This window comes from Aptenodytes patagonicus, chromosome W (assembly GCF_965638725.1).
Source record: "Aptenodytes patagonicus chromosome W, bAptPat1.pri.cur, whole genome shotgun sequence".
In the NCBI taxonomy this organism is placed as follows: domain Eukaryota; kingdom Metazoa; phylum Chordata; class Aves; order Sphenisciformes; family Spheniscidae; genus Aptenodytes; species Aptenodytes patagonicus.
In genome coordinates this window covers 42,778,795-42,794,932 of record NC_134981.1, presented here as the reverse complement: position 1 = coordinate 42,794,932, position 16,138 = coordinate 42,778,795, and the positions used below count along the sequence as shown (strand labels likewise).

Here is a 16,138-nt window from a genome sequence, read left to right as displayed (position 1 = left end):
TTTCTCTTACTTGGTAAAGAGAGAACAAGCAGAATGTAGCCACTCATCTTAAGAAAATTAGCTTTTTCTTTCCTGTACAAGTGAGGTTGTCTTATTCAATACCATACAACTATTGTCACATCTTTCTGCTTTTAATTGGTTCTGTCCAAGCATGGATTTACTGGAGAGGGAGGGAAAGAGAGGAGGCGGTTGTGGAAGGCTACGGATCTGGAAACTCCTCCCCTTCTCCTGGTGCTTCCTGAGACAACATGGACACCCTCATTCATAAGCTGTGCAAAGACCGCCATTCCCTCTCCTCCTCCCACCTATTGTGCATGTGTTACTGGTGCAAATTAGGGCCCTGCTGAAGATACTGATTGATTCTGCCCTGCTTTCTGTGACAAGTTTGGTCTGTGAACCTGTGAATACTGAATATAAGGAAGCTGAGAGTCTAGTCAGAACTGGGTCAGAAAGCAGTGTTTGCTACTGAGAAGAAAGTTTTGAAGAGAAAGTTTGTGAATTTACATTCACGGTTGGACTTGATCTTAAGGGTCTTTTCCAACTTAAATGATTCTATGATTCTATGATTCTATGTCTCCATTTGAGTTAGCTTAATTTTGTCCTCATCTCTAAAGATGTTTACACAAACTAAATGCAGTGAAGCTTTGATTTTTTCAGTGGAGCTATACTGTCTATCGCCAGGAGCAGATCTGGCACACTTTATCTAGATTCTTTTCAGAGCAGGAGGGAAGCTCCACCACTTAAGAAACAGCAGCTACAATCAGCCACTCGTGAAATTTTAAAAGGTGATATAAAAATTGCTGCCTGATTTTCATAGTTAGCTGAATGCCAAAGAAATGTCACCTGTAATGTCAATTATCCTTTTTTTATTATGTACAGATATCTTGCAAACTTGAAAGAATGTTGAGGCTGAAAGGAAGCCAGACTATCTTACCCAACTGTGTTAAGAAGAAAAAAAAGTTGAAAAATTCAGATGCGTAGTTGGCACTATCCTAGAAGCTTTAATTTATTTTAACATTACTTACACGAAATATAGTCCATGTAAACAGTGCTTTTGGCAGAATTACAAGAGTAATATTTTTTACAGGAAAGGCCTGTTACTGAATCATTTTCTAACAGAGTCAGCCCATCCATTATTTCCCCAGGTATTGGGCATACACGCCATATTTTTCTTCAATAAATATCATTTAGAATGGGCAGCAAAAGGGAGTTTATATCAAAGCTCCTATGTTAAAGTTGGTCAAACTACAATCATGGCCAGACTCCAAATACAGCTCAACAGTAGTGTGTTCTTCATCCCTCTCTCATCTGCTGTTGTCCCATGAGAGAGGGACCACATAAGCTCATGTGATGGGAGAGGAGAAAGGCTTAATGCCAGTCTGTAGCCTGTTCTGCATGCCTCCTAGCAAGGGCCTCTTTAAGTATGGGGTTGTGCAAGAAGCAACTCCTGATCCAGGACTCCCATGCCAAGCAAAGGTTTTTGGTGTATGGCATATCACAGACCAGCTGTGTCTGGCACAGGTACTATGCCATAGGAAGGAGATGGTGCTGCAGTTCTAGGTGCCTTAGTAGGTCCTGATGAAGAGCTTCACAGAGCTGTAGTTTCTTTCCAGCACAGATGCTGCAGTAGCAAGGACTGCACAGGTAAGAGGTAGAGGGTGGGGAATGCTGAGTGTTTGTTACGTCTGGAGCTCCAGAGTCTAGAGCTTCAGGGAAACCAGAGCTACAGCATGACTGAGGGCTTAGGACGGGTTGTATGTGTCACTTGCTGGGGACCACAATGGGAAGGAGCATGAGACATTCAGGCACACAAATGCCTAACAACGCACTTCTTTGCACATCGGGATGTTTGCCTTCCCCTGTCTAATGACATTTTTGCAGGGATAATTTGTGTCTTTTTCACTCACCCAATAGTTTTCTGTTCAGAAAACCTAATTTCTGCTGGGAAAGGATACTGGGAAGGGCAGCTAATTTAGTGAATATCAAGTAATGGGCCTAGGATTAGCTGTATAGTCAGTGCTCTTCACCATGCTAATCCTTCCATTTGTAGTCCAGTTAATCAGTCTGACAAAGTTGAGAGAATGAAAGCAAGGGCTTAAAATAGGAATTATTGGACAGTATTAGTAACAGGTGATGCTACCAGCATTCCTCTAGTACATTTAGGTTTTCATTATTTCTTACCTATTGTGACTTCTCTTTCCCCCTCTTCCTAGGAAAAAATCCTTCTGTGGCTTCTTCAGTTTATGCAAGAACAAGGGATTTCACTGGATGAAGCTGACCAGGATGGAAATACTGCTGTTCACATAGCTGCTCAACGTGGCTATCTGGGATGCATACAGGTAGAGTACTAAGTACAGCTACATCAGAGACCTACTTTCAATCAAACTTAAATGGTAACAACCCTTAAAATGAATATAGAATGTAGGAAAAATAAGTGATACTTTAAAATATACTAGAAGGAAGAGCTTTAAACCAGTAGGACTCCAACTGAAATACCAAAAGCTCCATTTTTAAATTCTATTCCCATTTACGCTGTTGTAAACCTAAAGTAACTGTTGTATTGCAAGAAGAAAACATCATTATATTGTTTATACATAAGTAACTAATGTGTATGCTTTTATGTTATGAAAGGACAGGCAGAGTAGATATGCCTACCTTCTTAGTATTCTGACATTTTCTTTCTGTTTCTTTTTTCCAATAAAGAGTTGTAGCTCTCCAATTTAGAGGAAGTCTAACATATAAGGTTTGTTCCCTGTTAAAAGATTTCCACCTGAGCAAGCCATCCTTTCCAGACTTGTAATCTTTCAATATATCTATACTAAACAATGCAGTGTGATGATAATTTCTACCTAGTTCTTAAAGAATCAGCTTGGCCACTGAGAGCAAAATAGTTCTGTTGTACAGAGCTGCTGAGGCTAACACAGCTACAGTGCTTTTGGGAGTCAGTTCTGAATAAGCTAGTTCGGGAACCTCTTTACAGTACCAGTGTTCAATGTAGACATACCAAAAAAAGATGAAGGATTGAACTGGATGGCTAGGTTGAGCATCTCTACTTTGCATTGAATTGTACAACATTTATACCCTTTGTCCATCAGAGTCACTAGAATCATTAGTCACAGAAATACATTTCAATATTTGGTGTTGTCATCACTTTGAGTGAAAGCTGCTTGGAGAACAAATAATAAAAATTATTTCAGGAGGTTGCAGAAAGATATTTGAGAAACAATTTCATCATTAGAGAAGAAGAGAGAAAAGAGTATATAGTCACATGGCAGAAAGCCAAGACTAGAAGCTGACAAATATTTCAGTATCTTTTTTCTAAAGACAGTAGGGGGAAACTAAGCAAGTAGAAAGCAATGAGACTTCCTTCAGCATCAAAAAAATGGACTGAAAAAGTCATTGTACAGATTTCTTTCTGCAAAAAGAAAGCTGTGCCTGTCCGACCTACTGGAGTTGTTGGAAAGTTTCTGCCATACCTTTTATATCCAAATATCCCTTGGCTAAGGAATCGGGACATTGAGACTTCTATGCTGAGTATTTTAAACCCAGGGATTTCTGCTGTGGTAGGAAATCAAGATCTAAACCACAAAAGGAGTCAGCAAATATTGTAGCAAAGTCATTCTTAAAATCAGATTCTAAAGGTGTGTTGCAATGCATTGAAGTGCAGATGTCACCGAAAATCGGGAATGAAACTCCTTAACACTGGGTGTATTAAAGAGCAGGCATTACTTTATTTGGCACCGGGTGCATGGGGGATCTCTCCACCTAGCATGCACACCGTACGTTGCATCAGCCATCCCTTATATGGTTCTTCCATATACATATGCATCACATTTCTTGGAACAATCATACATATTCATTACATTTCCCAGAACTAAGTATAATATCTGCATAGTCTTTCATGCATGCGTTTTGAGTCCGTAGGAGCATCTACAGGTGTCTTAGGTGGTCTCTGGTGGTCTCTTGTGGTCTTTGCAGGAGGTGAACTTTTCTTGAACCTTTGGGCCCTTCTCCTTATATGGTCACAAATTGGCTCATTGCTGCCATTTGCCACAGTTTTGGTTGTCCTTGTCTGGTTTCTGCTAGTACTTATCTATCTCATGATGTGCTCGTTAGCTTAGGCCTTGTATGCTTGACGTATGCTTGATTAATCCAGCCGTTTATCTCGCAAGTATTCACAACAATTCCCCCCCTTTGAGACTTCCAAGATCTTTTTCTTGGGAGTCTCATAACTCATATTCATAGTAATACATGTTCTGTTCGGGAGTTCTACATAAGACTTTACAGCATTGAGTGACTGAAGGGACACGCTGTATCATAACACAACACAATATACATATTACTACTATTCCTACTATAACTAAAAACATTTCCCTGAGCCACTGTAGGTTGGGTAACCAGGAGGTGAGCCAATCCCTGTTCCACCAGGGTTTTTCTTTTGTTTTTTATCCATTCTTGCACAGCCCTCTCAATTGATGATATTCCAGATTGTTGAATCTTAAAATTATCCTACTATATAACTGCAGCACTCTTTCCCTATGATAGCACAAGTACCTCCTTGACTAGCTAATATGTAATCTAAAGCCATTCTGTTCTGTAAAGTCATCATCCTGACTTGCAGTAGTTTGAATGAAGTGCTCAGTTTCATTAGCCAATCGTTCAACTAGAGCACTCATTTATATATGTTTCACACTTTCCGGCTGCACACATGGGGCACATTACATACAAGAACCTACTCCCTTCACTAATTACTGGTCGATCGCTAGTGTTTATCATCCTTCTTATGATGTTTATCATCATGTCTAGGGCATCCTTCAGGTAAAGTTTTTGTAACTCTAAAGGGTGGGCTTTTAATAGTTTGGCCAATTGGTTATCTTGGCTCTGATATTCCGGGGTTACATTTGGGAGGTTCACATACCTCGATGGAGCAACAATCAGGATGCTTTCCTCTGCTATCATCTCTTTTGCTATTTTATCCGCTAATCGATTCCCTATATTAGTTGATGTTTGTCCAGACTGATGGGCTTCACAATGCATTATGGCTACTTCTACTGGTAGCTGAACACTGTCCAACAGTTGTTTAATTATATCCCCATACTTGACAGGAGATCCCTGTGCAGATAGCAGTCCTCTCTCTTTCCATATAGCTCCATGGGCGTGTACTACCCCAAACGCATACTTGGAATCAGTCCATATGTTGACTCTTTTATCCTTAGATAGTTCTAAGGCTCTTTGGAGTGCGACCAATTCTGCCTTTTGAGCAGATGTGTTCCCAGGTAGCGGACGAGCTTCCACAACTTCAGTCTGAGTCACGACCGCATAACCAGCCACTCATTTCCCTTGGCACACAAAACTGCTTCCGTCTGTGAACAGTTCGCAGTCAGGGTTCTCTATCGGGGTGTCTTCATTTTCCTTCTTCCACACTTCTAATTCTTTCGCTAATTGATTTCCAAACAACGTGGGACTGTTTTTAAAACCTTGGGGCAACACAGTCCAGGTAAGTTGTGTTTTTTGGCCTGTACTCAGACTTTCCCATTCAAATGCGAACAACGCCTGACTTCCTGCCTCTAGAGGCATGCAGAAGAAAGCATCCTTTAAATCTAAGACGGTGAACCACTTATCATTCTACTTGATCGTAGTCAATAGAGTATACGGATTGGCTACGACAGGATGTATATCCTGCACTATTTGATTGATAGCCCTAAGATCTTGTGCCAGCCTATATTCATCTGAATGAGGTTTCTTTACTGGCAAAATAGGGGTATTATAGGCTGATTGGCATTCTACTAGCAATCCATACTGTACAAAGTTATTAATCATTTTTTCCAATCCCCTTCTTACTTCCAATTTTAAAGGATATTGTTTTTGTCTTACCGGTCTGGCGTTAGGTTTTAGTTGTATTCTTACTGGTTCTGCTGCTCGTGATTTCCCTGGGATTTCGGTGGCCCAAACCAGCGGTGTAACAGCATTCTCTATCATCTCCTCCAGAATCCCTTCTTCTGCCTTGGGTTGCTGTAACATAAAAACCTGGGCTTCCAGGGCTTTACTTTCTGGAATATGGACTTGTACACTCCCATTTTCAAAAGTTATTTGTGCATTCAGTTTACTCAGGATATCCCTTCCTAACAATGGCATTGGGCATTCAGGCATGCATAAGAATTGATGTGTCAACCATCGCCTTCCTATTTTAAATTTTAACGGCTGGAAAAATGGCCGGTTTTCCCCTTTCCCAGTGGCACCAACTACATTTACGGTATCTTGACTAAAACTCCCTTTACAGATATTTAAAACGGAATATGCTGCTCCAGTGTCTATCAAAAAATCTGTCCTCTCATTCCCCAGCATCAGGGTAACCAGGGGCTCAGCTGGGGATGACTCCCCCGGTCCTCTTCATGCCTCGTCTAGAGTCAACAGTTTTACAGCCTGATCAGGGGTAGTTCCGCTAACTCTCCTCCCTCGCGGACACTCTCGTTTCCAATGTCCCTTTTCCTTGCAAATAGCACATTGATCCCTATCCAGAGGTCGGTGCTGGAATCTGTTTCCTCCAGCACTCCCCCGGCCTCGCCCCCCATACCCTACTCCTCGTGATCCTTCTTCTGTTAGTGCAGCAATCAGCTTCCTTTCCCGATTCCTCTCAACGACCTCCCTGTTGTTATACACCTTCCAAGCGGCTTCTAATAATTTGTTAAGGTTCCTGGAATCTTCTCCCTCTAGTCTCTGAAGCTTCTTCCTGATATCTGGTGCAGACTGTCCTACAAACAAAGTTACCAATTGCAAAGCATCCCCTTCCTTTTCAGGATCCAGGTTTGTGTACTTCTGAGCTGCAGACATTAATCGCTCATGAAAGTCAGAGGGAGATTCTTCCTTCCCTTGTATCACCTGGTACAATTTGGACAGATAAATAGCTTTTGGAATAGCGTGTTTTATACCAAACACTATCAATCTCTGGATCTGGTCAATAATTCTCGTTGAGCTGGGTTGTTAGGATCCCATCGGGGATCCGCAGGTGGAAAATGGTCATTCACAGTTCCTGGTTGGGCACTCTGAGCATGTATTCTTTCTGCCTCTTCTTTAGCTTTAGCTAATACCATAGTTCTCTCATCTAGAGTTAACAAAGTATCCAACACCACCTGTATATCGATCCAATCCGGGTCCTGGGTTTGAACTATGGTCTCAAATATTTTTGTTACCTTCTCTGGATCTTCTCTATATGTCCCTGACAATTCCTTCCAGGACCTTAAATCAATTACTGAAACCGGAACTTTAACAGTAACCGCCCCGTTATTCCCAACCGCTTGCCGGAGAGGTGCTTGAAGTGCCTCCCCCCTTTCCGCATCACGATATTCCATTCCCCTCCTAGTTCTCCCGGCTATGGGGCTAAAATCCCCTTCTTCATCTGCACTCGACTCATCTTCCCGCCTTCTCCCTGACCTCTCTTGCCTTTGTGACTCCCACCTCCTTTGCCCTGGGGCCACTAGTAAATCTACATCCTCTTCCTCCGATTTTCCATACTTAACACAACGCTTTCCAATACTACAAGCAGAACATCATCTCCTTGGTTTCTTTCCCTGATCCTTCTCTAAGGCCAGAACCATAGGATCGTTTGGCACTAAACAACAATCTTTCTGCCATTCCGGTCGATTTCGCAATGTAAAGAACAAATCAACATAAGGCACTTCATTCCATTTCCCTTCACGGCGGCAAAATAACATTAATTGTAATATAGTATTATACTTCAAAGTCCCATTCTTTGGCCATTTTTCTTAGAATCATAGAATCATAGAATCATTGAGGTTGGAAAAGACCTCTAAGATCATCGAGTCCAACCATCAACCCAACACCACCATGCCCACTAAACCATGTCCCTAAGCGCCTCATCTACACGTCTTTTAAATACCTCCAGGGATGGGGACTCCACCACTTCCCTGGGCAGCCTGTTCCAATGTTTAACCACTCTTTCAGTAAAGAAATTTTTCCTTACATCCAATCTAAACCTCCCCTGCCGCAACTTGAGGCCATTTCCTCTCGTCCTATCGCTTGTTACTTCGGAGAAAAGACCAACACCCACCTCGCTACAACCTCCTTTCAGGTAGTTTTAGAGAGCGATGAGGTCTCCCCTCAGCCTCCTTTTCTCCAGGCTAAACAGTCCCAGTTCCCTCAGCCGCTCCTCATAAGACTTGTTCTCCAGACCCCTCACCAGCCTCGTTGCCCTTCTCTGGACACGCTCCAGCACCTCAACGTCCTTCTTGTAGTGAGGGGCCCAAAACTGAACACAGTATTCGAGGTGCGGCCTCACCAGTGCCGAGTACAGGGGCACGATCACTTCCCTACTCCTGCTGGCCACACTATTTCTGATACAGGCCAGGATGCCATTGGCCTTCTTGGCCGCCTGGGCACACTGCCGGCTCATGTTCAGCCGGCTGTCGACCAACACCCCCAGGTCCTTCTCTGCTGGGCAGCTTTCCAGCCACTCTTCCCCAAGCCTGTAGCGCTGCATGGGGTTGTTGTGGCCGAAGTGCAGGACCCGGCACTTGGCCTTGTTGAACCTCATACAATTGGTCTGGGCCCATCGATCCAGCCTGTCCAGGTCCCTCTGCAGAGCCTTCCTACGCTCGAGCAGATCAACACTCCCGCCCAGCTTGGTGTCGTCTGCAAACTTACTGAGGGTGCACTCAATCCCCTCATCCAGATCATCAATAAAGATATTAAACAAGACCGGCCCCAGTACTGAGCCCTGGGGAACACCGCTCGTGACCGGCCGCCAACTGGATTGAACTCCATTCACCACAACTCTCTGGGCCCGGCTGTCCAGCCAGTTTTTGACCCAGCGCAGAGTCCACCTGTCTAAGCCGTGAGCCGCCAGCTTCTCTAGGAGAATGCTGTGGGAGACAGTGTCAAAGGCCTTGCTGAAGTCCAGGTAGACCACATCCACAGCCTTTCCCTCATCCACTAGGCGGGTCACCTGGTCATAGAAGGAGATCAGGTTGGTCAGGCAGGACCTGCCTTTCATGAATCCGTGCTGGCTAGGCCGGATCCCCTGGTTGTCCCGCTCATGCCTTGTGAGCGCCCTCAAGATGAACCGCTCCATAATCTTCCCCGGCACCGAGGTCAGGCTGACAGGCCTGTAGTTCCCCGGATCCTCCTTCCGGCCCTTCTTGTAGATGGGCGTCACATTGGCAAGCCTCCAGTCGTCCGGGACCTCCCCCGTTAACCAGGACTGCTGACAAATGATGGAGAGCGGCTTGGCGAGCACCTCCGCCAGCTCCCTCAGCACTCTTGGGTGGATCCCATCCGGCCCCATAGACTTGTGAGTGTCCAGGTGGCATAGCAGGTCATTGACTGCTTCCTCTTGGATTACGGGGGGTTCATCCTGCTCGCCGTCCCCGTCTTCCAGCTCGGGGGGCCGAGTACCCTGAGGATAACTGGTCTGCCTGTTAAAGACTGAGGCAAAGAAGGCATTGAGTACCTCAGCCTTTTCCTCATCCTCAGTGACAATGTTCCCCCTTGCATCCAATAAAGGATGGAGATTCTCCTTGGCTCTCTTCTTGTCATTAATATATTTGTAAAAACTTTTTTTGTTGTCTTTAACGACAGCGGCCAGATTGCGTTCTAGCTGGGCTTTTGCCTTTCTCATTTCTTCTCTGCACGACCTAACGAGATCCCTGTACTCTTCTTGAGTCGCCTGCCCCTTCTTCCACAAGCGGTAAACTCTCCTTTTTTTCCTGAGTCCCAGCAAGAGCTCCCCGTTCAGCCAGGCCGGTCGTCTTCCCCGCCCATTCTTCTTACGGCGTACAGGGACAGCCTGCTCCTGCGCCTTTAAGACTTCCTTCTTGAAGATCGTCCAGCCTTCCTGGACCCCTTTGCCCTTCAGGACCGTCTCCCACGGGACTCTCTCAACCAACGTCCTGAACAGGCCAAAGTCCGCCCTCCGGAAGTCCATGGTTGCGGTTTTGCTGCCCCCCCTCCTTCCTTCACCAAGAAGCGAGAATTCTATCATTTCATGGTCGCTAAGCCCAAGACGGCCTCCGACCACCACATCTCCCACCAGTCCTTCTCTGTTTGTAAACAGCAGGTCGAGCGAGGCACCTCCCCTGGTAGGCTCACTTACCAGCTGTGTCAGGAAGTTGTCTTCCAAACACATTCTTCTTGGTCTTCCAACACATACAGTGATTACAATATTCAATCAATCATTTACAATGATTACAGTATTCAATCAATTGCTTCCTTGTAAGGGGGTCATTCCCAACATCCTTCCAATGCTTTAATAAACATCCCAGAGGTGACCTTTTCAAGATTCCCCCTTCTAAGGATTGTCCAGAACCCATGATACAACGATTACAGACAACAATTACCTACAATTAGCAATATCGGACACGTTCACACACTCACACACTCACACACCCTTCCGCGGCTGGCACTCCGGGCGTCCCTGTGATAACGTGCAAACAAGCCTTCCCTTATAATCCCTGTAACCCAATCCGGTGGGAATTTTCTTCCCCGACTTATGGACAGGTTCCCTTAGAAGTAATGCCTTATAATCCCAGGGGATCTTGCACAGAACTCACCGGATCAGGGGACCGGAGGATCTCCCCGAAAAAAAGACTTTGGTGGCGCCGGAGTCCTCTCGATCCCAAGAATCCATCGAGTGTCAGATGCGTTGTCCCATCTGGGTCGCCAAATTGTCACCGAAAATCGGGCATGAAACTCCTTATCACTGGGTGTATTAAAGAGCAGGCATTACTTTATTCGGCACCGGGTGCATGGGGGATCTCTCCGCCTAGCATGCACACCGTACGTTGCATCAGCCATCCCTTATATGGTTCTTCCATATACATATTCATAATAATTTCTTGGAACAATCATACATATTCATTATATTTCTAAGAGCTAATTATAATATCTGCATAGTCTTTCATGCATGCGTTTTGAGTCCTGTAGGAGCTTCTACAGGGGTCTCTGCAGGTTTCCAGGGGTCTCTGCAGGTTTCTAGTGGTCTCTGCAGGAGGTGAACTTTTCCTTATATGGTCACAAATTGGCTCATCACTGCCTTTTGTTACAGTTCTGGTTGTCCTTGTCTGGTTTCTGCTAGTTCTTATCTATCTCATGATGTGCTCGTTAGCTTAGGCCTTGTATGCTTGATGAATGCTTGATTAATCCAGCCGTTTATCTCGCAACTATTTACAACACAGAAATGTCCAGAATAGCAGACACCAGACCTTGTAAGCAGTTATAGCTCAGCACCACCCTCTATAAACTGGCTAGTAATGTGTTAGTGCTGCCCTGGGCCTCGACCTTATCTAGCATAGATGTCTTCTGAATTGCATGTGCTTGTGTCTCCTTTTCTAGGGCTACCATGTACAAAGCATGATATTCAGTCATGCATAAGAAAGTTTCATCTGAAAAAGTTTATTGTTGTAGCTCAAGAGAGAATCAATAGGTGCTCAAATGCAAGTGCTCTGTTTTCATTTGGTGGTCCTGATCACAGTATGAATGGTATGTCATGCTATGCTATACAAACAAATTAACAGAAAATGAATTAAGTAGAACAGAGAAGGAAGAGGAAGGAAAAATACAGCCTTTTTATAATCCTCCTAAAGGACAGCACACTATTCTGTGTTATCTTTGCACCTGAACAATAATTTTAGTGGTATGTGTTGTAAGTTCTGGCTGCATACAGACTTGTCAGGGTGACTGATTTTTAAAAATGGTCATCTTAGACCAAAATTTTCAAACATAGTGTTTTGTATCCAGCAGTTCTTATTGTTAAACAAAAATTGCAGCAGAGATTTACACTTACAGCTGTCAGTGTTTCCTTTTGTATCTTTACAGACATTAGTTGAATATGGAGCAAACGTCACTATGCAAAATCATGCGGGAGAGAAACCCTCACAAAATGCTGAGCGACACGGGCACACTATGTGTTCTCGCTACTTAGTGGTTGTGGAGACATGTATGTCATTGGCCTCTCAAGTTGTGAAGCTAACTAAGCAACTAAAGGAGTAAGTGTTTAATTCTTAATAGAAGGATCATTCTTAAAACAACACTCTTCCTTGTCTTCAGTTTATCAGCAGTGCCTATTTTCTGCTTCCTGTATGTGATATTGACAAGTCATATTTCTCCCTTATTTCTCCATGCTTTCTTATTCTCAGCCATTTGCCCCTTCTCCTTTAGCAACTCAGTTTTTCAGGTATTGTCTTTGTGTCAGTTTACTGTGAATGTAGATGAAGGGAGTGGGAGTGGAAAAGGGTATGTGTGAAATATCCATATCTTTATATATATGTAAGCAATCCTTTCCCTTTTCCCCTTGAATAGCTTGGGATCACATCATTCCTAATCATATTTTCTGTTCACATAGCATGCATTTATATACAGTGAGTGGCTCTTCCCAGTTACAGTACTGCATGTTGATGTTGGGAGGAATAATAGAAATAGTAGTTGGAAGGTTATTTTGGACTTGGAAGGTTCCCAAAGTCCACAGTGGCTACTCAGGAAATATCCTATGTTCTGTTTTTTTCTTCGTAGGAGCTGGCTTGAGTATTTTAGTATGCTTTTTAATAAATGATCTATAAAGAATCTGGTATTTTGAAACATGAAGTATGCAATTGCTTGCTTTTATTGTGGGTGCAGTTACTGTGACTAAGCATGTCAATTGCCTTATGAGACTCTCAGAAAACATCAGCACTAACTTAACTCTTGGTTCCCACTTAAGTACATGATCAAGTGCTTGTTGACTACCACAGGCCATGAAAATAACTTTTGAAAATCCCATATTTAGTGGAGACCATATCATTTTATGCAAGCAGCATGTGGGTAATACAATTTTTAGTTGCAGACTGGATATCTTGAAAATAAAGGTAAAAATGATCTGTTTATTGTTTATTCTCCCTTTTGGTATAAACAGGGATCTGTTTTGTACTGTATTTACAACAGAAAGAGTGTGCAGTAGCAGTCTGCTCTGTCATTACAGAATACCTTGCTGCATTTGAAGTATGTTTGTACCTCTAAGCATTTATGTTATAAAGGCATTTTCTCTAAGTGGTATCTTCACTCTGCATTTACATTTATACTCTCACAAATGCAAAACAGTGAACTTGGAATTATCATAATTTTCACAATTTTCATAATTTTACAGTCTGACAGTGTTCACTTGATATTTCAAAATACCAAGTGTTTTGTAGTTAGTTCATTTGTTAAAAAAACACACTAAAATATACAAATCAGCTTCTATAAAGAAAAAAACAGAGCATAGGATATTTCCTGAGTAGCCTGCATCAGCACCTCACTCATCTCAGTATGAAATGAGATTTATTTTCCATATAACTTGGCAGAAATAAAAACAAGAAGTAGAAATGGCAACCATGGGTTTTCCATGTTGCAGTTCTCTTCAGTGCTCTTTCAATACTTGATATGTGTTACCTCTCATATATGGAAAAGAAAGACTTGTTATATCAGTCAGCAGGCTGTTTATCCCCATAGAAATAGAGCCTAGTTCTGATTTTCCTGATAAGAGCATTAACACTTTAATAAGCCCTCCCTTTGTCATCTCTTGGCCCACAAGCATAGGAAGTCATTTAAATGATTCGTGTTTGGCTCCTGATAGGTTCATTTGCTTGCCTCAGCTGGAATTAAATCTTCTTCCTTTCAGCAGCCTATTTTTTCAGGCTTCAGATTTAGCTCCACTAAGTGCAGCAGCAGCCTTTTCTTCCTCTCCTACAAAGAGCTGAGTCTCCTGTGCAACCCTGCTGCAGTTTACTGAGGCAGTGAAATATTCTATTTTCTGCTTGAAAGTGAAGCTTCTGTATGGCTATTTGGGCAGCAGCCTTAGGCCCTGAGTAGGTTCTGATAGAAGCAATGCACAGTGCTCAGAGGCCCATGCTCAGGAGTCAGAGGGAATGGTGGAAGAAGACTCTTGCCCTGTTTTGCAGCCCCATCAGCAGGGGCTGCATAGAAGCCAAAGGAGGTATTCATGGCATGAAGGACGCACTTGGGGCAGCTTCTCAAGGAGCCTTACCTCTAGCATAGCAGAGAATTCATTGGCCACAGCACCTCTGAAGAACCCAGAAGCATCAGATAGCAACAAATAGAAGTCCAGTCTAAGGCACTTTAAACTGCTGTTGCATAGGAAAGGCTCCAACTTGTGCAGCTATGCTGGCTTTGCTATATTTTCTCTACCTGCTTCTGCTGGTATTAATGGGCATTGTTCTAGAGACAGAGGAGTTATGGCTGGATCATGATGGATTACTTGAATGGTCAGAGAAGTACTATCAACTCAGAAGACCTTCATCTGTCTCCCAACCTTCCCTCAGTTGCTGTAAGCATGAGTTGATCATGCAAGCTGTCATTAGATTTCTTCCTGGGGTCCTTATCAGACAGGAATAAGAGCCTGTCTCTGGTAACACTGTACATCCCCAACCACAGAAAGACTGGAAAAATTTATATTGTGCTAGAAGAACAGCACATTTGACCACACTTTCCTTAAGGAAAGCCTGCATAAAGATTGCTTTCAAAAGAAACTGCCTTAGACCAGTGTCACAACCTGAAGGGTTACCCGGCCTGCAGATGTGTAGAGATCGCGACTGTGGGTTCGCAGGATTCCATAATACACAAGGACATGGAGGCTTTTATCTAAATTTCTCTACTTTATTACTGATTACCACAAAAATCACCACTAGCAAGTATACATATGATTAATAAAGCAAATATTTATTTATTAGGCAAAACCAAATTATTATTGGCAATCAATAGTATAGCAGCTATCAACAGTATGGCAGCAGTCAATAATAGCAACAACCAACAACCAAATATAGCAACAACCAATAACAGCAACAACCAAGTAGGCATATACTATTACAGGTGACTACAAACTTATCATTAGTGAAGCAAACGTATCAACAATATAACAGCTTTTTCATGTAGATGAAGGCAGTGATGAAGTTGCAATAAGAAGTCCAAGGGAGATCAAAAGAGACTTCAGGGCCTTGGGACGACTGGTTAAGGGATCAGGAGCACAAGTAGTGCTCTCCTCTGTCCTTCCAGTTGCAGGGAATGATGAGGGAAGAAACAGGAAGAGCCAGCAGATCAATACCTGGCTCCGTGACTAGTGTCACGGGCAGAATTCTGGGTTTTTTGATCACGGGTTGATCTACATGACACCAGGCCTGCTGGCGACAGGCAGGGTACACCTGTCTCAAAGGGGGAAAAGGATCTTTGTGCAGGAGTTAGCAGGGCTCATTGAAAGAGCCTTAAACTAGATTTGAAGGGGGGAAGGGATAAAACCAGGCTCACTAGAGATAAGCCTGGGGGCGGCATGCCAATGTTTGAGGGATGGTGTGCTAGCGAGGTCCTTCAGTCTGCTCCATGATGTGCTGAGTACACTGGAGCACGTTTGAAATGTCTCTATACTAATGCGCGCAGCATGAGGAATAAACAAGAGGAGCTAGAAGCTTTGGCCCAGTCCCAGAGCTATGACATCATTGACATAAGGAAAACCTGGTGGGATGAGTCCTGTGACTGGTGTGCCATGATGGACATTTATAGGCTCTTCAGGAGGGATAGGCAGGGCAGACAAGGCGGGAGGGTGGCGCTGTATATAAGCGAGGGGTTGGGTTGTATGGTGCTTACAGTTGGCGACGGCACGGTTGAGAGCCTCTGGGTAAGGATGAAGGGGAAAGCAAATAAAGCAGATGTTGTTGTGGGAGTCTACTGTCGACCACCCAGCCAGGACGACGACAGCGATGAATTATTCTACAAGGAATTAAGGGATATCTCTAGGTCAACTGCCCTTGTCCTTAAGGGTGATTTTTAACTTCCCAGATGTCAATATCATACAGCAGACACAAACAGGTCCAGGAAATTCCTGTGTCCAGTAGGTGGTCAGTCACTGGAACAGGCTCCCCAGGGATGTGGTCATGGCACCAAGCCTGTCAGAGTTCAAGGAGCATCTGGACGACACTCTTAGTCATATGGTTTAGTTTTAGGTAGTCCTATGAGGAGCAGGGAGTTGGACTCAATGATCCTTATGGGTCCCTTCAAACTTGAGGGATTCTATGATTCTATGATTCTTTGGTTTGCGTGTCTTACTCAATAAGGTTTGGTCAATTCAGTAGGATTTTTTGAACTAAAGAGGATACTTAAGACA

At 43.6% G+C, this 16,138-nt stretch overlaps 1 protein-coding gene across 1 annotated transcript in view; it reads left to right on the top strand.

Moving 5' to 3' along the window:
• The window catches only part of LOC143172043 (synphilin-1-like), a 116,955-nt gene that overhangs the window by 82,667 nt on the left and 18,150 nt on the right, over window positions 1–16,138 (top strand). Inside the window, 2 exon segments of the mRNA XM_076361260.1 lie at window positions 2,214–2,339; window positions 11,830–11,999. Coding sequence (XP_076217375.1) covers window positions 2,214–2,339; window positions 11,830–11,999 — 296 coding nt within the window.